Here is a 20,545-nt window from a genome sequence, read left to right on the forward strand (position 1 = left end):
CTTCTACTCGGGTCATATCTCAGGGGTCCTGGAATTGAGCTCCCACATCCGGGTAATCACTCAGCATGGAGTCTCTTTGTCTCCTCTTTCTGTCCCTCCCCTCAGTCATGCTTTCTCTGTCCCTCTCAAATAAATAAATCTTTAAAAAAAGAATATGCAAGATAAATAAAACCTACATTTTAAAAGACTTCATGACATAGGAAATGTTCGATATAGAATGAATGAGAAAAAAGGATTACAGCAATCTACGTACAATATGAACCTAAATGATAAAAGTAAATATAAAAGAATGTGGGGATCCCTGGGTGGCGCAGTGGTTTGGCGCCTGCCTTTGGCCCAGGGCGCGATCCTGGGGACCTGGGATCGAATCCCACGTCGGGCTCCCGGTGCATGGAGCCTGCTTCTCCCTCTCTGCCTGTGTCTCTGCCTCTCTCTCTCTCTCTCTCTCTCTCTGTGTGACTATCACAAATAAATAAGAATTAAATAAATAAAACATTTTTATAAAAGAATGTGAATTATACTTATTCTGTTATACTATTCTGAATTTCATAACCTTCTAAAAAAATATTTTGTAACTTAAAATACTCCAAAATAATGTTTTGAATTAAATGGGATATTTAATTCATAAAAAGTCATGAAAAAATAGAAATATGTAGGCATGGAGGTGTTTAAATGACTTGCTCACAATCTCAGAGCTAATTGGAAACAAAGCTAAGACAAGAACCCAGGCATCAAATCCAGGGCTCTTCCCACTGTACCACATGACCTCTAAGACAAAAATAGTATCTGTTCACCAGGAATTGTACTGGAAGAACTGGTAAAGAGCTGGAAGCCTGAGACTTAAATTTTGTGAGAAATAAATGTCTGTTTTCCCTTAAGTCAAAAAAAAAAAGACTGTGTTCAATATCAATTTATTTGACCACTACTGTTTTTGTTTCCTTAAATTTATTCACGATGACCTTAAACAGTGCTACAGATTACTATTTATAATACTATTACCAGATTAGAACACAGATAAAGCTTGAGATTTGACAGCTTATGATAATCTCCCAGCCTCAGGAGAACAAGGACATCTACTTTGCCATATTTGTCTTTCAAACCCTACACCACATAGTATAATCTCTGCCGTATAGTAGGCACTCAATAAAATGTCTTTTTTATAGAGCATAACTTTTCCCGCCTCACCTTAGCACTAGCTACCAGACTTTTAAGTATTAGAACAAACAAAAACAGTAAAATATCATAATCTCATACTTGGGGTAGGCATTTACAATATAAACAAAGAATTTATGAAACAAATTAATGTTTATGACCAAATGTAAGGGGAATATTTATGTTAGTCAAATATTTCAAGCAGTATACAAATTAATTGGGATGTTACTAACAATATTATTATCTACTGAAATGGTCCTAACCTTTAGCCAGGATTACTTTTCCTGCCTAGTTGGGAGTCACTGAATGCACTATAAAGCAATAAAGTACAAACGTAGCACAAAGGGTACTGGACTAGGACCTAGACCTTAGTCCAAGCTCTGCTAATAATTAGATATATAATCTTGGGTAATTCACTTTTTCTCTTTTGAGTCCTAGTTAGCCTATTCATAAAAAGAAAAGAGTTGAAGTACTTATCACATAAAAAGAAGAGTTGAAGTACTTATCACCAGGGACCCTTCCAATCTTAATTTTTAAAAATGATTCTTATCCACAAAGATTCTACATTCAGATTTTTTCATTGCATCAAACTGTGTATCTTGAATGTTATGACTTGCTATATTATTTGATAATAAAAAGTTTAGCACATTTTCTAAAATTCTATAAAGATTAATAACATATATTCTCTTTACCATCTTATACTAGGTGCCATAAGAGAAAATAAGAAATGTGAGCATCTGATAATCAGGCCTGCTTTGCCAGCTGGGTTGACAGAAGCCACAGTGGATTTTACAATACAAACCAATGATATGTAAATGCATATATGTATTTACATACCATTGATAAATACTTATGTTGATATACATGTAGGTGTGTGAATTTTAAAAGCTATTTTTAATTCTAAAATCAATACTTGTTTATGGTAAAAATTTAAACAGTACATTAGGCCATATGTGAAGTGCAAATTAAAAAGCATCATATTCTTCTCCATCCCTCTATTAAGTAGGCACTGTTCACACTTTTCTGGTGTATCCTTCCAGAAATTCTCTGAGCATATTCAAATATGCATATGTGCATGTGTGCATAAATCTTATTAACCTAAACTGTTGCCACTTCTTGAATGACGGGGGAAAATATCTCAAGCATTGGTTTCAATAAACATGTTAAATACATAGAAGGTAGTTGCACAGTTGTATGATACAAAGTAGTATAGGCTTCAAGTGTGCGGTGAGTTGAACATTTAATTTTCTTGCTTGGAGGCTATGCACAGCAGTTGCTCAGAAAGAGCAGTGAGCTAAGAGCCAGACAAGCTGGGTTCTAATCTAAGTAGTTGAGTAGTCTTAGGCAAGCCACGAATCTTCTTGTGCCTTAGTTTCTGCTTTTGCAAAATAAGAGGATTGGACTAAGATCGCTTCCAACTCTAAAATGTTAAAGTTCTAAGATGGCTGTCTGTAATCGTGTTCTCTTGAACTGGTTGTAAGAAATTCGAAGTAAAAAAAAGGGAAAAAAAGAACAGTACAGCAACCTCTAGTCTTACAAAAGTATATTTCTATGCATCAATGAGTATAAGGCATAGGGTGACAGACCTAGTAATTACATTTGAAGGCAAAGTAGCAGATTATTAAAATCGGACAGATCTTTACGAAGCTCTGATTGACCTTTTTCTTTTTTTGGAGGTGGAAGGGGCTGTTTAGTTTCAGCAATAACCACCCCCTTCCTATCAAAAACAATTAAGTGTATTATGGAGTTAAAATAATGAAACTGAAAGTTAGACTGAATTTTGTTTTACTCCCAGAATATACTGGGGAAGTGACTAGGACAGCAAAGGTTGGAAAGAATTACTAGCTAATTTCCTCTTCCGGAAGCTCTTTGGCTCCTATTCTTTCTGCTTCACGTGCCCTCGCCAGGCACACTCCACCCAGCTCCATACCTGCCACACGCACCAAATTGGGGGGTGGGAGGGGCGGTCCCTTTGATCATTAAAAAAAAAAGTTGACTCGATTTACCTTAGAGGTTCCCGGGTTTAAGAAGGCACCGGGCAAGCCCGAAGCCAGGCAGCCACCCACGCCCCCACCCACGCCTTCTTTCTGTGCTCCCGGGAACCCGGGCAAGGAGCCCCGGCTGGGCCACCCGCGCCGCACAGGGGCGGCCTTCCCGCCCCTCCCCGCAGCGCCGGTGCCCGCGGGGAGGGGGGGAGGAGGAGGAAGAGGAGGAGGAGGAGGAGGAGGAGGAGGAGGAGGAGGAGGAGGAAGCCCGTACAGGCAGTACCCACCGCGCCAGGAGAGCCAGCCCGGATCGCCCGCGGCGCCCTGCGCGGTCCGGAGGGGAGGGTCCTGGAGGAGGGGCGGCCCGAGCCCCAATCTGGAAATGCCAACTCCGCTTTGCGGCCGGGCCCCAGCCTAGAAGGAAACGGAAGTCTCTCCGTCTCCCTCAGGCGCACCCAGCAGCCCGCCCGTCGCCCGGAGGAGCCCCGAGCCGGGGAACCCGAGGTGCGTCCACGACAGGGCCTCACACAGACTCCGGCCGCGGTCGGTCAGTCTCAGGCCCCGGCCGCGCCAAGGGCCCCCCCGCGCCGCCGCAAGCTCCTTTCTACCGTCCCCGCCCGGGGCCAGCCTCCCGCCCTGTAAGGCCCCTCCTTCTTCCCCCTCCGCCATTTTCGAACTTACCCTTGGGCCCCGGCGTCCTGGATTAGTGCTGAGCCCTCCCAGGGCGCAGCCAAGGTCCCGCCACTTCCCTGGGCCGGAAGGGGGCAGCCCGGACAATCGAAGCCCTCCCCCCAACCCCCACCCGCGGCTGGAAGCCAGAACCTGACCCAGCGGGCGCGCCTGCGCAGTGGGTACCTCGCAGTCCCCGCCCCCAGCTCGAAGGTTTCCTCTTCCACCTCGAGGTGTTTTTTCCCACGGCTGTTACCTGCTGGGCTTTGGTGTTGAGCAGCAGGGGGTAGAGGTAAAGTTACGGATGGAAAGAGAGCGAACCAGTTGAGTTCTCACTACCGACCAAGCACTGTGTGAGGCATAGGTTGCGTTCTTTGTTGTGATTTTGACAACCCTGTAAGATAGGCCCTCTCTCATTAAACCCATTTTACAGAGGCTATTGAGGCCCAGAGAAGAAAAGTCCCTCCATGGGTGAGAGAACATGAGAGACTCCTAACTCTGGGAAACGAACAACAGGTAGTGGAAAGGGAGGTGGGCGGGGGGTGGGGGTGACGGGGCACTTGACGGGATGAGCACTGGGTATTATGCTATAGGTTGGCAAATCGAACTCCAAAAAAAAATATATGTATATATATATACACAAAAAAAAGGCCCTCCATTAGCATGCAGCTAATAAATGAGGGAACTGAGATTAGAATACGGTCCGTGCCCTAGATGGAAAGGATAAAACGGAAAGGACATTCAGTTGGAACAGGATGGGGATTGAGAGATAAAGGGAAAATGAATAGGAAAGAGGGCAGGAGGCAGGGAAACCGGAAATCTGGGACATAATATGCTGATCATATCCTGGATTTATTTCAAATATGCTGTAAGGTTGCCAAATGAATTTTGTTTCACAGACTTAGGCTCCCTTATACGCTAGTGTAGTGACATGAGAGATTCTGAATGAGAGTGTTTCATATCAAGAGGAAGATTCTAAGTATCACCTGCATCCTCAAATGATGCTTCCCTTCTTGAGAAGGGAACTTGAAGAGAGGAGAGAAGAGACTTCTCTTTGGTTCTTAGGCTTTTGCTAAATATTACCCCTCCAATCCTCTTTTACTGTCATAGCTCTGAGAATCCCACATCTGACATTGGGTAATAGTAATTGCAAGCAAACAGTTATTAAATTCTCACAGCAGGGACACCTGGGTGGCTCAGCAGTTGAGCGTCTGCCTTTGGCTCAGGGGTGATCCCGGAGTCCTGGGATTGAGTCCCACATCAGGCTTCCTGCATGGAGCCTGCTTCTCCCTCTGCCTATGTCTCTGCCTCTCACTCTGTGTGTCTCATTAATAAATAAATAAAAATCTTAAAAAAAAAATTGGGACACCTGGGTGGTTCAGTGGTTGAGCATCTGCCTTTGGCTCAGGTCGTGATCCTGGGGTCCTGGGATTGAGCACCACATCGGGCTCCTGGCAGACAGCCTGTCTCTCCCTCTGCCTATGTCTCTGCCTCTCTCTCTCTCTCTCTCTCTCTCTCTCTCTGTGTGTGTGTCTCTCATGAATAAATAATGATCTTTAAAAAAATAATTCTCACAGCAATCTTATGAAATATGTAACTACCATTATTTCCATTTTACAAATGAAGAAACTGAGGTTTAGAGAGTTTAGATGGCTTGCCCAAAGTCACACTGCTGGTATGTGTGGGAGCTGGAACAGTGATTCAAACCTAGATCTTCTTTTTTTTTTTTAATTTTTTATTTATTTATGATAGTCACAGAGAGAGGGAGAGAAAAAGAGACAGGCAGAGGGAGAAGCAGGCTCCATGCACCGGGAGCCCGATGTGGGATTCGATCCCGGGTCTCCAGGATCGCGCCCTGGGCCAAAGGCAGGCGCCAAACCGCTGCGCCACCCAGGGATCCCCAAACCTAGATCTTCTGATTCCAGATGTGCCTGACCATTACTTGGTCTCCTGACTTGCCTCTCTATCCCTAGGACTGGTACCCTGCAGTACCGACTGCACAAGGCAATGTGACCTAAACCCTTCAACACTACTTTCCCGGATTATGTTAAAACTCCTTAGCTTTCTGTTCACTTTTCCCTTGGGCTCCGTACTGTCAACTGAAAGAAAACCATCCTTAAAGTAGGTTAGTAAATGCTTTATTCGTTGTCTTACTCAGAATGATAGCCTGGGAAAACAGGCTTCCGGATTGCTCTAAAGACTGGCTCCAAGGCCTCGTAGCTCCCCGGGATTATATATACAAAAGGGGCAAAGGGTATGCCTGCTTGCAAGCAGCTGTCCAAATACTTGCGCATCAAAAGGTATAATTTGTTACGGTTGTAAAAGTTACCGTTTATTGATTTCCACGTAGAGACGAGAAAGACCCTGAGGTCATCTTAATACGTTACGTTTCTATCATATCTAATTGTTTAAAAATATTGCTTGCGTGTCTCTGCTTAATTGGTTTTCCGGTTCTTCCTGTTTTTGATTCTTCCTTGAGGTCACTTGAGCCGGTCACTGAAGGCTGACATCAGTCATCAACTGCAGTTTTAGTACAAACGACGTATCTTCTAACAAAACAGAACTGCTAACCATAGAAGTACAGTTACTGCCCTTTCCCAGCTTTCCGGCCTTCCATTCACTTACTCAAATAGCTCCCTGTGCCTAGGAAGAAGGACTGCCCTTACTCAAAGCCTTCTCTGATTCCTTCTTCCTCCTCTGAACTCTCTTGGCACTTGAATTTTTGTTTTTAGTTTTGTTAGCACCTTTTAAAAGCTGTAATTAAATGTGTATAACATAGGGGTGTTTGGCTGGCTCAGTGGAAAATGCGACTCTTGATCTCAGGTTGTGAGTTCCAGCCCTGTTGTTGGGCATACAGATCATTATAAAAAAGAGAGTATATTACATACAATTTACCATTTGAGCCATTTTTTAAGTATACAGATCAGTGGCATTGAGTACCTTCAACATCCACCTCCAGAACTTTTTCATCTCACTTGGCACTTGAATTTATGCCTTTGTTATGAAACACAGTGCTTTCTGCCATGTTGTATAGCTGTTTGTGTACATGTCTTATCTCACCTATATTTTAAGTTCATTTATGGTAAAATGTGTGTCTTAACTCTTTTTTGTGATTCCTCCAAAACTCTTGGAGTCATCTTTAATCCACCCCCTCCATCCCTTATCCAATTCTCAGCAAATCCTGTCCATCTCAATTTTCAAAATATATCCACAGTATCACCAATTCTCATTAACACCACTATGACCCTAGTCTGTCTCTCTCTTATACTTTAGCTTCCTCTCTGGTCTTCCAGCTTACCTCCTCCTTGCCTGTCTCCAGTGTATTTACACAGCAGCCAGAGTTGTCCTAATAAGCCAGATCATTGTCATTTATCTGCTCAAATCCCTTCAGTGGCTCTCCATTTCACTCAGAAAAAAGTCAAAGATGTATAATGGCCTACAAAGGCTTTCGTGGCCAGCCACCAACACGATCTCTAGTGATCTTCACCTCTTGCTCTTCATGCCCTTGGCTACAATGAACTAGAGCTGACTCGTGTAAACTAATAGAATGCTGTGGAAGTGATAGCATATGATTTAAAAGCCTAGGTCCTAAAAGGCATTGTGATTTCTGCCTTGCTCTGTCTTGGATTGGTTGCTCTGTAGGAAGCCAGCTGGTATGTCACGGGGATACTCAAGTATCATGAGAGGCCCACACAAGGAAAAACTGAGGCTGCCCCTTCTTCTCAACACCAACTTGTCAACCACATGAGTGAGCCACCTTGGAAGAGGATTCTTCAGACCCACACTTCCAATGACTGCAACCTCTTGAAACCCAAAGCCAGGAACACCCAGCCAAAACACCAACTTGTCAACCACATGAGTGAGCCACCTTGGAAGAGGATTCTTCAGACCCACACTTCCAATGACTGCAACCTCTTGAAACCCAAAGCCAGGAACACCCAGCCAAAACCCTCCTGAATTCCTGTGTATTGCTGTTTTAAATAGCTAAATTTTACTTACTTGTTTTTATTTTTATATGTAAATTTCCACACCCATTGTGAGACTCAAACTCATGACCCTGAGATCAAGAGTCATATGTTCCACCAACTGAGCCAGCCAGGTACCCCTTAAGTAGCTAAATTTTAGGGCAATTTGTTACCCAACAGTAAATAACTAATACAAGGGCTCTACACAATCAGAGTCCTTCATACCTCAATGTCTTCATCTCTTACTATTCTTACCCCTTGTTCCTTTAGTTTTCCTGTCTCAGGGCCTTTGCACTTGCTGTTCACTCTGCCTGGAACACTTCCCCCAAATATATCCATGGCTTGTCCTTCAGCTCCTTCAAGTCTTTGCTTAATTGTCACCTTCTCAATAAGGCCCACCATGACTACCATATTGAAATTACAACTTCTCTCATAACACTCTCAATCTCCCTTCCCTGCTCTACCTCCCTGCCATGGTATCTATTTGTAGCATGCTATATGGTTATTTTCTTTATTGTGTTTGTTTCTTTTTAAAGATTTTATTTCTTTTTTTTTAAGGAGTATCCTTTTCCCTTTTTAAGATTTTATTTATTTATTTATGAGAGAGACACAGAGAAAGAGAGGCAGAGACACAAGCAAAGGGAGAAGCAGGCTCCATGCAGGGAGCCTGACATGGGACTCCAAGATCATGCCCTGGGCTGAAGGCAGGCGCTAAACCACTAAGCCACCCAGGCATCCCAAGATTTTATTTCTTTATTCACGAAAGACAGAGAAAGAGACATAGGCAGACGGAGAAGCAGGCTCCCTGTGGAGAGCCTGATGCAGGACTTGATCCCAGGACCCCGGGATCATGACCTGAGCCAAAGGAAGATGTTCAACCACTGAGCCGCCCAGGTGCCCCGTGTTTGTTTATTATATGTCTCCTCCTTCCAACCCGTACTAGACTATAAGCTCCAAGAGGACAGGAATTTTTATTTCATTCACTGATCTGTCCCAAGTACTTAGAACAATGTCTGGCAGTGTAGATACTTAGAAGATATTTGTTGAATGAGTGAATAAAAATTTCATAAACAGGGACTCCTGGGTGGCTCAGCAGTTGAGCATCTGCCTTCTGCTCTGGTCATGATCCCTCAGTCCTGGGATTGAGTCCCACATCAGGCTCCCTGCATGGAGCCTGCTTCTCCCTTTGCCTCTGCCTCTCTCTGTCTCTCATGAATAAATAAAATAAAAATCTTTTTAAAAATTTCATAAACATGCCAGACCCTTGCTAAATGCTTGTTAGGTGAATTGTCAGTTGGGAAATGTGAACAGCAAAAGCAGACATAGCTGGGGTATGATATTTAGGTTTTATATGACTGGACACACGGAAGTTTGAAGTTAGAAAAACACAATCTACAAAGAGGTTACTCTTGTCTGTATAAGGATGCTTTGTTGTAATTGTTTTTGGTTGAGGAGGATTATTTAGAGAGGAAAAGAATAAAGGCATGTTAGCTTGAACTATATGGAATTGCCAATGTCAAGTCATTGCCAAATACTCCAAACGGCAATTTAATGTGGAGAAAGGAAAACTGATAGCATAAAGACCCAGCAGAAATAAGAGATGGAATCAAGCATGAGTAGTAGCATTAACCTTGAATAGGAAAAAGAACAAATCTGTAGAGGCTAAAAGTGATGAGATGTAGATAAGGAGAGAAGAATTTTGAGAATGGTTGCCACACCTCGATGGCAGGTGGATTCTGTGGAAAATAACATATGTAGATATCTGCTGAGAAGAACAGCCAAGGTTTAACACTATAACCCTTTATGCAAATACAGTTGTAAAGTGAAAGCCCAACTAATTTAAGAGCAGAGTTGTTTTGGGTGAAGGAAGGCGGGGTGAGCCCTGACTTCCAGACATTGCCCTCAGAGCTATATACCTTCTGGCAGGAAGGGGTACACGCCTGCATAGGATTACTCTTGACTCATCAACGGAGAACAGCCTCTGTGAAGGTCGTTCATGCTGAATAGTGTCTATCAGCAGCACCTGCCCCTCGGTCTCCTGACTTTTGCTTGGGTGTCTTGATTGCTAACCTCTCCCTCCTTGCTGCCAGAAAGACTGCAATTATAATTTCCTCTCTTTGAGCAGTCGTAAAGGTGCTTGCCCTTATCTGGTGCCCATAAAACTAGCACCTCCAGCCAGCCCTCCCTTTCTCTTTTTTCTTTATCTTCCAGGACTCAGTCATACAGAAGAGACTTGTTGCTTGTTTGGGGTAGGGACCAAAGAGCGCACTCTCAAGCTAATAGAAAATTTGACCTGGGATTTTTAATCTATTCCTATGGTTGTACACCATGTATTCAGTCTGCAAAAGTCCGACAACAATATCGAGGTCACGGTGTGTCTGGAGTAGGGTGGAGGTAAAAGCTACAGGAATTGAGGTCCAGGAGTGGTGCTAGTGTGTTGGAGGGGTCATCACCCAGGATGCTAGTGGGATTTGTGTTTAGGGAGGAAGACTATGAGCCCAAAGCCACAGATGTCAATAGATGCGAGGAAGTGTCCTGGATGGAGATAGATAATAATTGTTGGCATTTACAAAGAGTTTACCATCAGCCGCACTGTCTTCAGTGCTTGGCATATTTTGTCTCTCCTAATCCTCTCAGTCACCCTATAAGTTTTTTTTTTTAATTTTTTTAAATTTATTTATGATAGTCACAGAGAGAGAGAGAGAGAGAGAGGCAGAGACATAGGCAGAGGGAGAAGCAGGCTCCATGCACCGGGAGGCCGACGTGGGATTCGATCCCGGGTCTCCAGGATCGCGCCCTGGGCCAAAGGCAGGCCCCAAACCGGTGCGCCACCGAGGGATCCCAGTCACCCTATAAGTTAAGTGTTCTTTTTATTCTCGTCTTGACTCAGAACCTAAAATGATGCCTGGCATATGGTAGGTACTCAAGCCAGATCAGGTCACTCCTCTGCCTAAACCCCTGCAATGGCATCTCACTTGGTAGGGGCAAGCACAGGGTGCAGTGGGAATCTAGAAGAGAGCTCCAGAAGAGGGGGAGGGAGAAGAGTGAATCAGAGCTGGCTCTACAGGGATTTCAGTCTTGAAGGACAACCAAGAGTTAGCTAGCTGACGCAGTGGGAGAAAGGCATTCTAAGCAGACATGTGAACAGATGTGCTGACTCATGGAGGGGGAACAAAACAACATGCAATTGGAGAATGGCAGTGAATGCCTTATGGTATGGGCGGAGCCGCTAACATTTATTGTTTTTTATGTTCACATTGTGTTCAGTGCGTTACATAGATGATCGCATTTAATCATCCTGCAACTCTAGGGAGGTAATGTTATTATCCCCATTTTACAAGTAAGAAAACTGAGGACAGATAGGTTGGGTTGCCCAAGGTCTCAAAACTAGTAAGGCGGGGGATCCCTGGGTGGCTCAGCGGTTTCGCGCCTGCCTTTGGCCCAGGGCGCGATCCTGGAGTGTTGGGATCGAGTCCCACGTCGGGCTCCCGGTGCATGGAGCCTGCTTCTCCCTCTGCCCGTGTCTCTGCCTCTCTCTCTCTATCATAAATAAATAAAAATAAATCTTTAAAAAAAACTAGTAAGGCAGAGGTGTAGATAAGTGGTGATGGGGGGGGTTGGATGGAGCCTGAAAAGAGACCTGAGGCTCTAGGGAGGTAGCCCAGATAAAATCCAGTCTACTCGAGCTGCTATAACAGGATACCACAGGCTGGGTGGCCTACATGATGGAAATTTATTTTCTCATAGTTCTGGAGGCTTTTTTAAAACTTTTTCTTTTTTTAAGATTTTATTTATTTATTCATGGGAGAGAGAGAGAGAGAGGCAGAGACACAGGCAGAGGGAGAAGCAGGCGCCATGCAGGAAGCCCGATGTGGGACTTGATCCCAGGTCTCCAGGATCAGGCTCTGGGCTGAAGGCGGCGCTAAACCGCCGAGCCACCCGGGCTGTCCCAGTTCTGGAGGCTTAAAGTCTGAGATCAGGGTGTTGGCAGGTTCACGTCTAAGATCTGTCCTCTAGGCTTGCCGATGGCTGTCTTCTCTCTGTCTTTACATGGTCTTCCCTCTTGGTTCTGTGTCCTAATCGCTCCTCAATAAAGACATCTGTCATATTGGATTAGAGCACACCCTAATCACCTCATTTTAACTTAATTACCTCTTCAAAAGCCTTATCTCCAAATGCAGTCACATTCTGAGGTCCCATGGGTTAGGACCCCAACATGAATTTGGGGGGGAATATAGTCCAGTCCCTGACAGCTTGCATGGCACATTAAATTATTTGGCCTCATAAACCAGTGGTTCCCACACCTCATGGTGAACCAGAATCACCTGAACAGCTTTTTGACACTGCTAATTCTTGGATAATCCCCACTCAGGTGATTCAGTCAGTAAAGCTAGGCCATGTTTGAGGGAAATGTAAAGCTTCTGCGCAGTCTCCAGCTGATTCCGGTGCTGTGTCTATCTGGGCTATGTTTTGAGGAAACCAATTCCAGGCTGATTAGAGACAGGAAATGTAAAAGGCAAAACTGACATTTTAAGTTTTTTATTATTATTATTTTTTTAACAAAAGAGAGAGAGAGAGAGAGAATGCACAGGGGAGCGGGGAAGGGCAGAGGGAGAGGGAAGCAGACCCTGACCTCACAACCTGAGCTGAAACCAAGTCAAATGCTTAGCCGATTAAGCCACCCAGGTGCACCCAAACTTTGACATTTTTAAAGAAAATACAGGGCAGCCCTGGTGGCGCAGTGGTTTAGTGTTGCCTGCAGCCTGGGGTGTGATCCTGTAGACCTGGGATTGAGTCCCACATTGGCTCCCCACAGGGAGCCTGCTTCTCCCTCTGCCTATGTCTCTGCCTCTCTTTGTCTCTCATGAATAAATAAAATCTTAAAAAAAAATACAAGAGAGGGTGCCTGGATGGCTCAGTCACTTAAGAGTTGTGTGCCTTCGACTCTGGTCATGATCTTGGGGTTCTGGGATCGAGCCCCACGTTGGGCTCCCTGATCAGCAGGAGAGTCTGCTTCTCCCTCTCCCTTTTCCCCTGCTCCTGCTCTCTCACAAATAAATAATAATAATAAAATAATAAAAAATTAGGGGCACCTAGGTGGCTCAGTCAGTTGGGTGTCTGACTCGATTTTGGCTCAGGCCATGACCTCAGAGTCCTGGGGAGTCTGCCTCCCCATCCCACAGTCCTGCTTCTCCTCTCTCTCTAAAATAAATAAATATTTTAATTAATAAATTAAAAATTAAAAAAAGAAAATACAAGAGAGTCTCTTCCTCTCTGGACTCAGATGTAGTTTGCGGCAACATGGCTAAACACCAAAAAGGTGGGAATTGTGAGTAAATGCAGGACCTCAGCTCCTCCCTCAGGAAAATGGTGAAGAAGATTGAAATAAGCCAGCAAGCCAAGTACACTTGCTCCTTCTGTGGCAAAACGAAGATGAAAAGACAAGCTATAGGGATCTTGCACTGTGGTTCCAGCATGAAAACCGTAGCTGGTGGCACCTGAGCGTATCACACCACTTCTGCAGTCATGGTAAAGTCGGCCATCAGAGGACTGAAGTTGTTGAAAGACCAGTAGAAGCTCCACCAACTGAAACACTGCTAACCTATAATAAGTGGGTTAATTGATGTAAGAAAAAAATTTTAAAAAGAAAAAGAAATACAAGACAGTATAATTTCATCATAGGGTAGGAAATGATGTCATAGACCAGCGGTTTTCATGCTGTTTGCTCTCATATCCCTCAAAGAATCTTGAAAAGTTATGGATCCACTTTTACATGTTTAATGTGACATAAAAATGTTTTCATTATAAGTTAAAATAATTACAAAGGATGTAATTTCCAATATATTATAAATGGTGGCATAAAAACCAAATCTATCATTATTTTAAATGAAATCTAAATACCATAGTCATTTGATATCCACTGTCATCCATTTGAAAATTAAAGGAATAAACTTTAATAGCCAGAAAATTTCTATTTTTGTCTTTAATTCATTTTTCACTTCTACTTCCCCCATAGAATTTTATCTTAATGTGATATATTTTTATGCTTAAAAGTACTTTATTGATCACCCTATCATATTTCTTTGCAGCAGAAATAGGAATATAAAACAGTTTGTTAGCAAGTGTCCTATAAACATATTTTTAGCTATTAAAAAATTCCTCTGGCTGGAGTTATTTGTAACTGTTATTATTGCTTTAAAATTGCTCAAAACATAAATTTTTTATACATCTTGATAAATGAATGGAAAACCTAAAAGTCAAATTTTATTGTAAATTCACCCTTGAATGAACTGGATTTTTTCCCCTCCCCATGTATGGATGGATAAATACAACCTGTTGCTGGAATGAGAGTTCAGTTTTGGGACGCCTGGGTGGCTCAGCGGTTGAGCATCTGCCTTCAGCTCAAGGCGTGATCCCGGAGTTCCGGGATCGAGTCCCACATCAGGCTCTCTGCATGGAGCCTGCTTTTCCCTCTGCCTATGTCTTTGCCTCTCTCTCTGTGTCTCTCATGAATAAATAAATAAAATCTTAGAAAAAAAAGAGTTCAGTTTCAGTTCTATTTCTGTTTTTATTTTTATAGATACACTGAGAAAATTGTTCAGACATGTAAGAATCTGAAAATATAAATAGTATTGTAATAGCAAATTTATTTATGAGCTCTTTCTGAGTTGTTTGCCAAAAATCATATAGTGATCTATCAGAAATGTCTTTTTTTGATCTATTGTCTGGCTACCTGATTAAATTTCCCTTCAAATTTGTTGAAAGCAAAGAATTGCAAACCGTCTGACTTGCAAAAGGAGTTGTTACTCATTCACTAGAATCATTCACTTTCTTACCTTCTAGGGATTATACAAAAAAAGGTTTTATAGATGACTAGTAAGTACTCTTCTATACTTTTTCACTTATTTAAACTGATATACTTGGAAAGGGTTGGAAAAATTAAAATATTATTAATTTGAATAAATATTTGTCAATATAGTATTTTTTTAATATAGTATTTTAAAATAAACGTTTCTATTTTATCTTGAGCTTTAACTATATTTTCATCATATGTTTTTGGAGCTACTGATCTTAGTTTATTCAACTAATATAGGTATATATATTTTTTAAAGATCTTATTTATTTAACAGAGAGAAGAGAATGCACAAGTAGGGGGAGTGGCAGGCAGAAGGAGAAGCAGACTCCTTGCTGAGCAGGGAGCCAAATGTGGGACTCTATCTCAGGACCCTGGGATCATGACTTGAGTCAAAGGCAGATGCTTACCCCTGACTGAGCCACTCAGGGGCCTCAGTTTATTCAATTAATAGAAATGCCCGCTACATAATCTAACTGGCAGTCAGTCCTATTCATCCAAATAAAAAAAAAAGTCAAATGAGACTTTTTAAAAAGATTTTTAATTCATTTATTCATGAGAGACACAGAGAGAGAGGCAGAGACACAGGCAGAGGGAGAAGCAGGCTCCATGCAGGGAGCCCGATGCAGGACTCGATCCCAGGATCCCGGCTGGAATCACACTCTGGGCCAAAGGCAGATGCTCAACCACTGAACCACCCAGGCGTCTCTTACTTTGTTTTTTAAAGTCTGACTTTTTGGGATCCCTGGGTGGCGCAGCGGTTTAGCGCCTGCCTTTGGCCCAGCGCGTGATCCTGGAGACCCAGGATCGAATCCCACATCGGGCTCCCAGTGCATTGAGCCTGCTTCTCCCTCTGCCTGTGTCTCTGCCTCTCTCTCTCTGTAACTATCATAAATAAATAAATAAATAAAAATTAAAAAAAAAGAAAAATAAAGTCTGACTTTTTTTTCAATTCAAATAAAAATGTGTTAATGCATTCCTTGTAACAGTGATCTCAATTCTGAATTCTAAGCTAGATAGGCAGAGCCCTGCCATGAATTTGTTGCCTGGATGAAACAAGGCACTGACACCTTCAGTATTTACCACAGCTCTCATTGCTTTGTTCTCATGGACCTGTCTCACAGAAGCAGAAAAAGACACAAGACTTTGACTAGAGGAATCTTCCTCAGCATCTACTTGTTTTATTTTTTTTTAATATTTTATTTATTTATCATGATAGAGAGGCAGAGACACAGGCAGAGGGAGAAGCAGGCTCCATGCAGGGAGCCTGACATGGGACTCGATCCGGGAACCCTAGGATCACACCCTGGGCCAAAGGCAGGTGCTTAAACCGCTGAGCCACCCAGGCTGCCCCATCTACTTGTTTTAAACAAGTAAATAAATTGATAGAATTGTACATAAATGTCCATGTCCTTGACACCTAGATTCTACAATTAGCATTTTGCTATGTTCATTTTAATACCTCTTTTTCCATTTACCCATCCCTCTATTCATTGTTGAGGTGCAAGACCTACCTTTGCCCTATGATCCTTCTATATTTAAAAAAAAAAAAATTTTAAGGATTTTACCTATTTATTCATGAGAGACAGAGAGAGAGAGAGAGGCAGAGACACAGGCAGAGGGAGAAGCAGGCTCCATGCAGGGACCCCAACATGGGACTCGGTCCCAGGTCTCCAGGATCAGGCCCTGGGCTGAGCTAAACCGCTGAGCCACCGGGCTGCCCCACTGTGATCCTTCTAAATGAACTTAGATTGTCATGAGACAGCCTGACAGGAGAAAACCAAAATTTATAGGCATACATATAATAAATCTACAGACCTGGAAATTCCAAAGACAGTGAGGTCTGAGGCTACAAAGACAGTGAGGCAATATGAAGTTTATAGGAACTAAGGAGAGGTCTGAGGCTACAAAGAAGGCCATTAGCAGGAAGGTGAAAGGGGATGTTTGGAAAAACAAGGTTGTCCTAGTATGCAGGTAAGTTCCTTATGTAAAGGGGAGTCTCTGTTCATAGCTCTCTTCCTGGTACAGGCTCTGCTTTCCAATGTAAATTTAGGCTATTGTGGGGGAGGCAGAGAGCTTTTCCTGTATCTCCTAGGTTTTGATTTCTTTTAACTCGAAATAATCTTTGCCAAAGTGGCCCATCTTGGGGCAACTTGCCCTGGGCCCCCATACCATCCAGTGACCCATCTTAATGTTTTTATGCATTTTAAAATAAGTTTCAGACATTAGTATACTTCAGTCCTGAAAACTTCAATATGCACGTTATTTGCTCTTGTATTTCTTTGTTTGAAGTAGTCATTCTTCATTCCCACCCCAGAAGCAACCACTGTTCTATTTTCACTGGGAATTCATTTTCCTTATTCTATAATTCCATATAAATACAGTGTGTACACTGTTAACACAAATATTTTGATTTGCCCTTTATTTGGCTCACCAGAGGTTTTATACTTAGGGGTATGAACAACACTAAGATTCAGACTGGGGAAAAAGGATACAGGCATTTATGAAAGGAAAAGTAGACCCAGAATGAGGCCACCACACAGGCATACTGAAATATTTCACTTTCAGGAAAGAATCTATATGGCAATTGAGGATCTAGAAATCAATTCCTTTAAAGCCATCCATAAAAAAATAAAAAAATAAAAAAAATAAAAAAATAAAGCCATCCATACTCTTAAACACCTTAAAAATCTTCACATACCTTCAGGGAATATGTACCCTAAACCAATGATCACTGTCCTAGACAAGGCATAAAGTACAACTCTAAAAGAAAAAAATTAGTTAATTTGAGTCAAAAATTAATACTTCTAAATAAGAATAGACACCATAAACAGGAGAGACAAGATATTTACAACACATAAGAGATATATAATTAGCATCCAGAATAAAAAGAGGTACTTCTTGGGGTGGGTGGCTGGCTCCTTCAGAAGAGCATGTGATTCTTGATCTTGGGGTTATGAATTAGAGCCCCACGTTGGGTGTAGAGGTGACTTAAATAAAACTCTAAAAAAAAAGAGCTGCTTTTAAGTTTTTATTTATTTTTTTAAGATTTTATGTATTTATTCATGAGAGACACACAGAGAGAGAGGCAGAGACATAGGCAGAGGGAGAAGCAGGCTCCATGCAGGGAGCCTGATGTGGGACTCGATCCCAGGACTCCAGGATCATGCCCTGGGCCAAAGGCAGACGCTCCACTACTGAACCACCCAGGTCTCCCAAAAGCTGTTTTTTCCAAAAAAGATTTATTTATTTATTTGAGAGAAAGTGTGTGCTTGGGGGGAGGGGGGGTGAAGGACAAGGAGAGATAGTATCTCACGCTGACTCCCCACTGTGTGGAGAGCCTGATGCGGGGCTCTATCTCTTGATTCATGAGATCACAACCTGGGCCAAAACCAAAAGTCAGATGCTCAACTGACTGAACCACCCAGGTGTCCTGAAAGCTGTTTGTTAAGGAAAAAAAGATTAAAGACAGCTTCGCAGAAAAATGAACAAAAGATAAAAGTAGATAATATATACAGTAAAATATGGCTAATAGGAAAATATGTTTGGGGTGCCTGGCTGGCTCAGTCAAAAGCATAAGATTCTTGATCTCGGGGTGGTGAGTTCGAGACCCACATTGAGTGTAGAGTACTTAAATAAACTTAAAAAAATATGTTCAATTTCACTAGTAATCAGAGACATGCAGTTAAAACAATAAAAACCCAAGAGAGATGAAAACATATATCCACAAAAACATTTGGACAAGAATGTTCATAACAGCCTTATTCATAATAGCCGCAAACTGAAAAGAGAGTAGATGTCTATCACCAGAAAAATGGATAAACTGTGCCATGTTCATGCAATGGAATTCTACTCAGTGGTAAAAAGGAACAAACTAGTGATAGAGGCAACCATCTGTATTAATCTCAAAAACGTGCTGAGTGAAAGAAATTGTCCCCCCAAAAAGTACATATTATATCTAGAAGAGACAAAACTAATCTATCCTGGAAAAACCTATCATGGAAAAACAAATCAGAGCAGTGGTTACCTGGTGGAAGTTGGAGCAGGGCTTGACCTGGAGGGTAATTATGGAACTTTCTAAGGGGGTTATGGTAATGTTCTATATTTTTGTACAGGTTTGGGTTACATGGGTGTATGCATTTGCTAAAACTCAGCGAATATATACTCAAGGTTTGGGCATTCCACCGTGTATACATTTTACCTTAAAAATCTGTAAGCAGGGATCCCTGGGTGGCGCAGCGGTTTGGCGCCTACCTTTGGTCCTGGAGACCCGGGATCGAATCCCATGTCGGGCTCCTGGTGCATGGAGCCTGCTTCTCCCTCTGCCTGTGTCTCTGCCTCTCTCTCTCTCTCTCTCTGTGACTATCATAAATAAATAAAAATTAAAAAAAAATCTGTAAGCAGGTCAGCCTCGGTGGCTCAGCGGTTTAGTGCCGCCTTCAGCTCAGGGCGTGATACTGGAGACCCTGATGGGGCCTGCTTGTCCCTCTGCCTGTGTCTCTGTCTCTGTCTCTCTCTCTGTGTCTCTCATGAATAAATAAATAAAATCTTTTTTAAAAAATCTGTAAGCAGGGGCACCTGGGCAGCTCAGTCAGTTAACCATCTGCCTTGGTTCAAGTCATAATCCGAGGGCCCTGGGATCCAACAGTGCATGGGGCTTCTGGCTCAGTGGGGAGTCTGCTTCTCCCTCTCCCTCTGCCTGCGGCTCCCCCTGCTTGTGTTCTCTGTCAAATAAATAAATAAACAAATAAAAATCTTTTAAAAAATCTGTAAGCAAATGTTGAACTCTTTTTAATGATATGCATGCTGAAGTGTTTAGAAGTGAAGTGTAAAGATGTTTTCAATTTACTTCAAAATATTTAACAATATGATGAATTAAATTATGGATGAAGGGATGGGTAGATGTGTGATAAAGCAAATATGACAAAATGCTCATGTAACAACTACCTGAATTCACTGCATAATTTTTTAAACTTTATGTTTAAATTTTTCATAATAAAATGTCAGGAAAAAAAGCAGTAATGAGATACTACCTTGCACCCCCCAGATTGGCAGAAATGAGAACTGACAGTGTTGTGTGAAGATGTGGTGAGACGTGGTGGAAGAATAAACTGGTATGACCACCTTAGTAATTTAGCAATATCTAGTAGAGCTAAATATGTTCATATTTTATGACTTAGAAATTCTACTTCTAGTGTATAACCTAGAGTTTTGTGTGCCCAATAAAATATGTGCAAGAATGTTCTTTGCAACATAGTTCCTCCCCTAATTTTTTGAAATATTTAAAATATTAAGTTTAAGAATACAATAAATACCTATATACCCTTTATCAATTGTAAGCATGTTGCCACATTTGCTTTATCTCTTGTAAATATACGTTCTTTTCTTCCTGAATCATTTGAGAGTAAATTGCACATAATCTCTGAATACTTCATGTATTTCCTACGTAAAGACCTTGAGAAATATGGAACGCTTCATGAACTTGCATGTCATCCTTGTGCAGGGGCCATGCTAATCTTCTCTGTATCATTCCAATTTTAATATGTGTACTGCCGAAGCGAGCACAGCAAGTGTTTCCTAAAGCAAAAGCATCCTTCTACATAACCACATACAGTGATTCCACTCAAGACATTGTAACATTTATTATAACGTTATTATCTGATTTATAATCCATATTCAAATATCTCTAATTATTGTAATAATGTCTTTTAGAGGTGTTTAAAACTCCATTTAGAATCTGCTCAAATGTCACAGATTGTATTTAGTTGTCACTTCATTTAGTCTCTGGTAAAGTTCCACAGCCTTTCTTTGTGCCTTTCGGAACATTGGCTTTTGAGGAGCCTAGGCAAATCGCTTTGTAGAATGTCCTTAAATTTGGATTTGCAACATCTTTTTAAAATATTTTATTTATTTGAGAGACA

General features: G+C 42.1%; 2 protein-coding genes and 1 non-coding gene across 13 annotated transcripts in view; 1 reads left to right on the forward strand and 2 right to left on the reverse strand.

Annotated features, from left to right (window-relative positions):
- Window positions 1–3,971, reverse strand: part of XIAP (X-linked inhibitor of apoptosis) — a 56,104-nt gene extending 52,133 nt beyond the window's left edge. For 4 of the 11 annotated variants that reach the window (XM_077888720.1, XM_077888717.1, XM_077888719.1 and 1 more), the window contains exon 1: window positions 3,425–3,733. The gene's annotated coding sequence lies outside the window, so the exon portion shown is untranslated. Of the gene's footprint in view, window positions 1–3,424; window positions 3,734–3,818 lie in introns of those variants that run through there. The other 7 variants (XM_077888725.1, XM_077888715.1, XM_077888718.1 and 4 more) reach the window with 4 other exon arrangements.
- On the forward strand, window positions 2,594–8,468 carry LOC144308828 (uncharacterized). The gene is made up of 4 exons (XM_077889864.1): window positions 2,594–2,628; window positions 3,265–3,641; window positions 4,240–4,322; window positions 7,449–8,468. Exons 1-4 carry the CDS (start codon window positions 2,594–2,596, stop codon window positions 7,761–7,763), a joined length of 810 nt encoding a protein of 269 aa, XP_077745990.1. The 3' UTR covers window positions 7,764–8,468.
- An 11,614-nt stretch (window positions 8,469–20,082) lies between these two features.
- Window positions 20,083–20,189, reverse strand: LOC144309228 (U6 spliceosomal RNA). Its single transcript, XR_013375290.1, has one exon. It is a non-coding gene; the product is annotated as a U6 spliceosomal RNA (small nuclear RNA).
- Window positions 20,190–20,545: the final 356 nt, after the last annotated feature.

Source organism: Canis aureus, chromosome X (assembly GCF_053574225.1).
Source record: "Canis aureus isolate CA01 chromosome X, VMU_Caureus_v.1.0, whole genome shotgun sequence".
In the NCBI taxonomy this organism is placed as follows: Eukaryota; Metazoa; Chordata; class Mammalia; order Carnivora; family Canidae; genus Canis; species Canis aureus.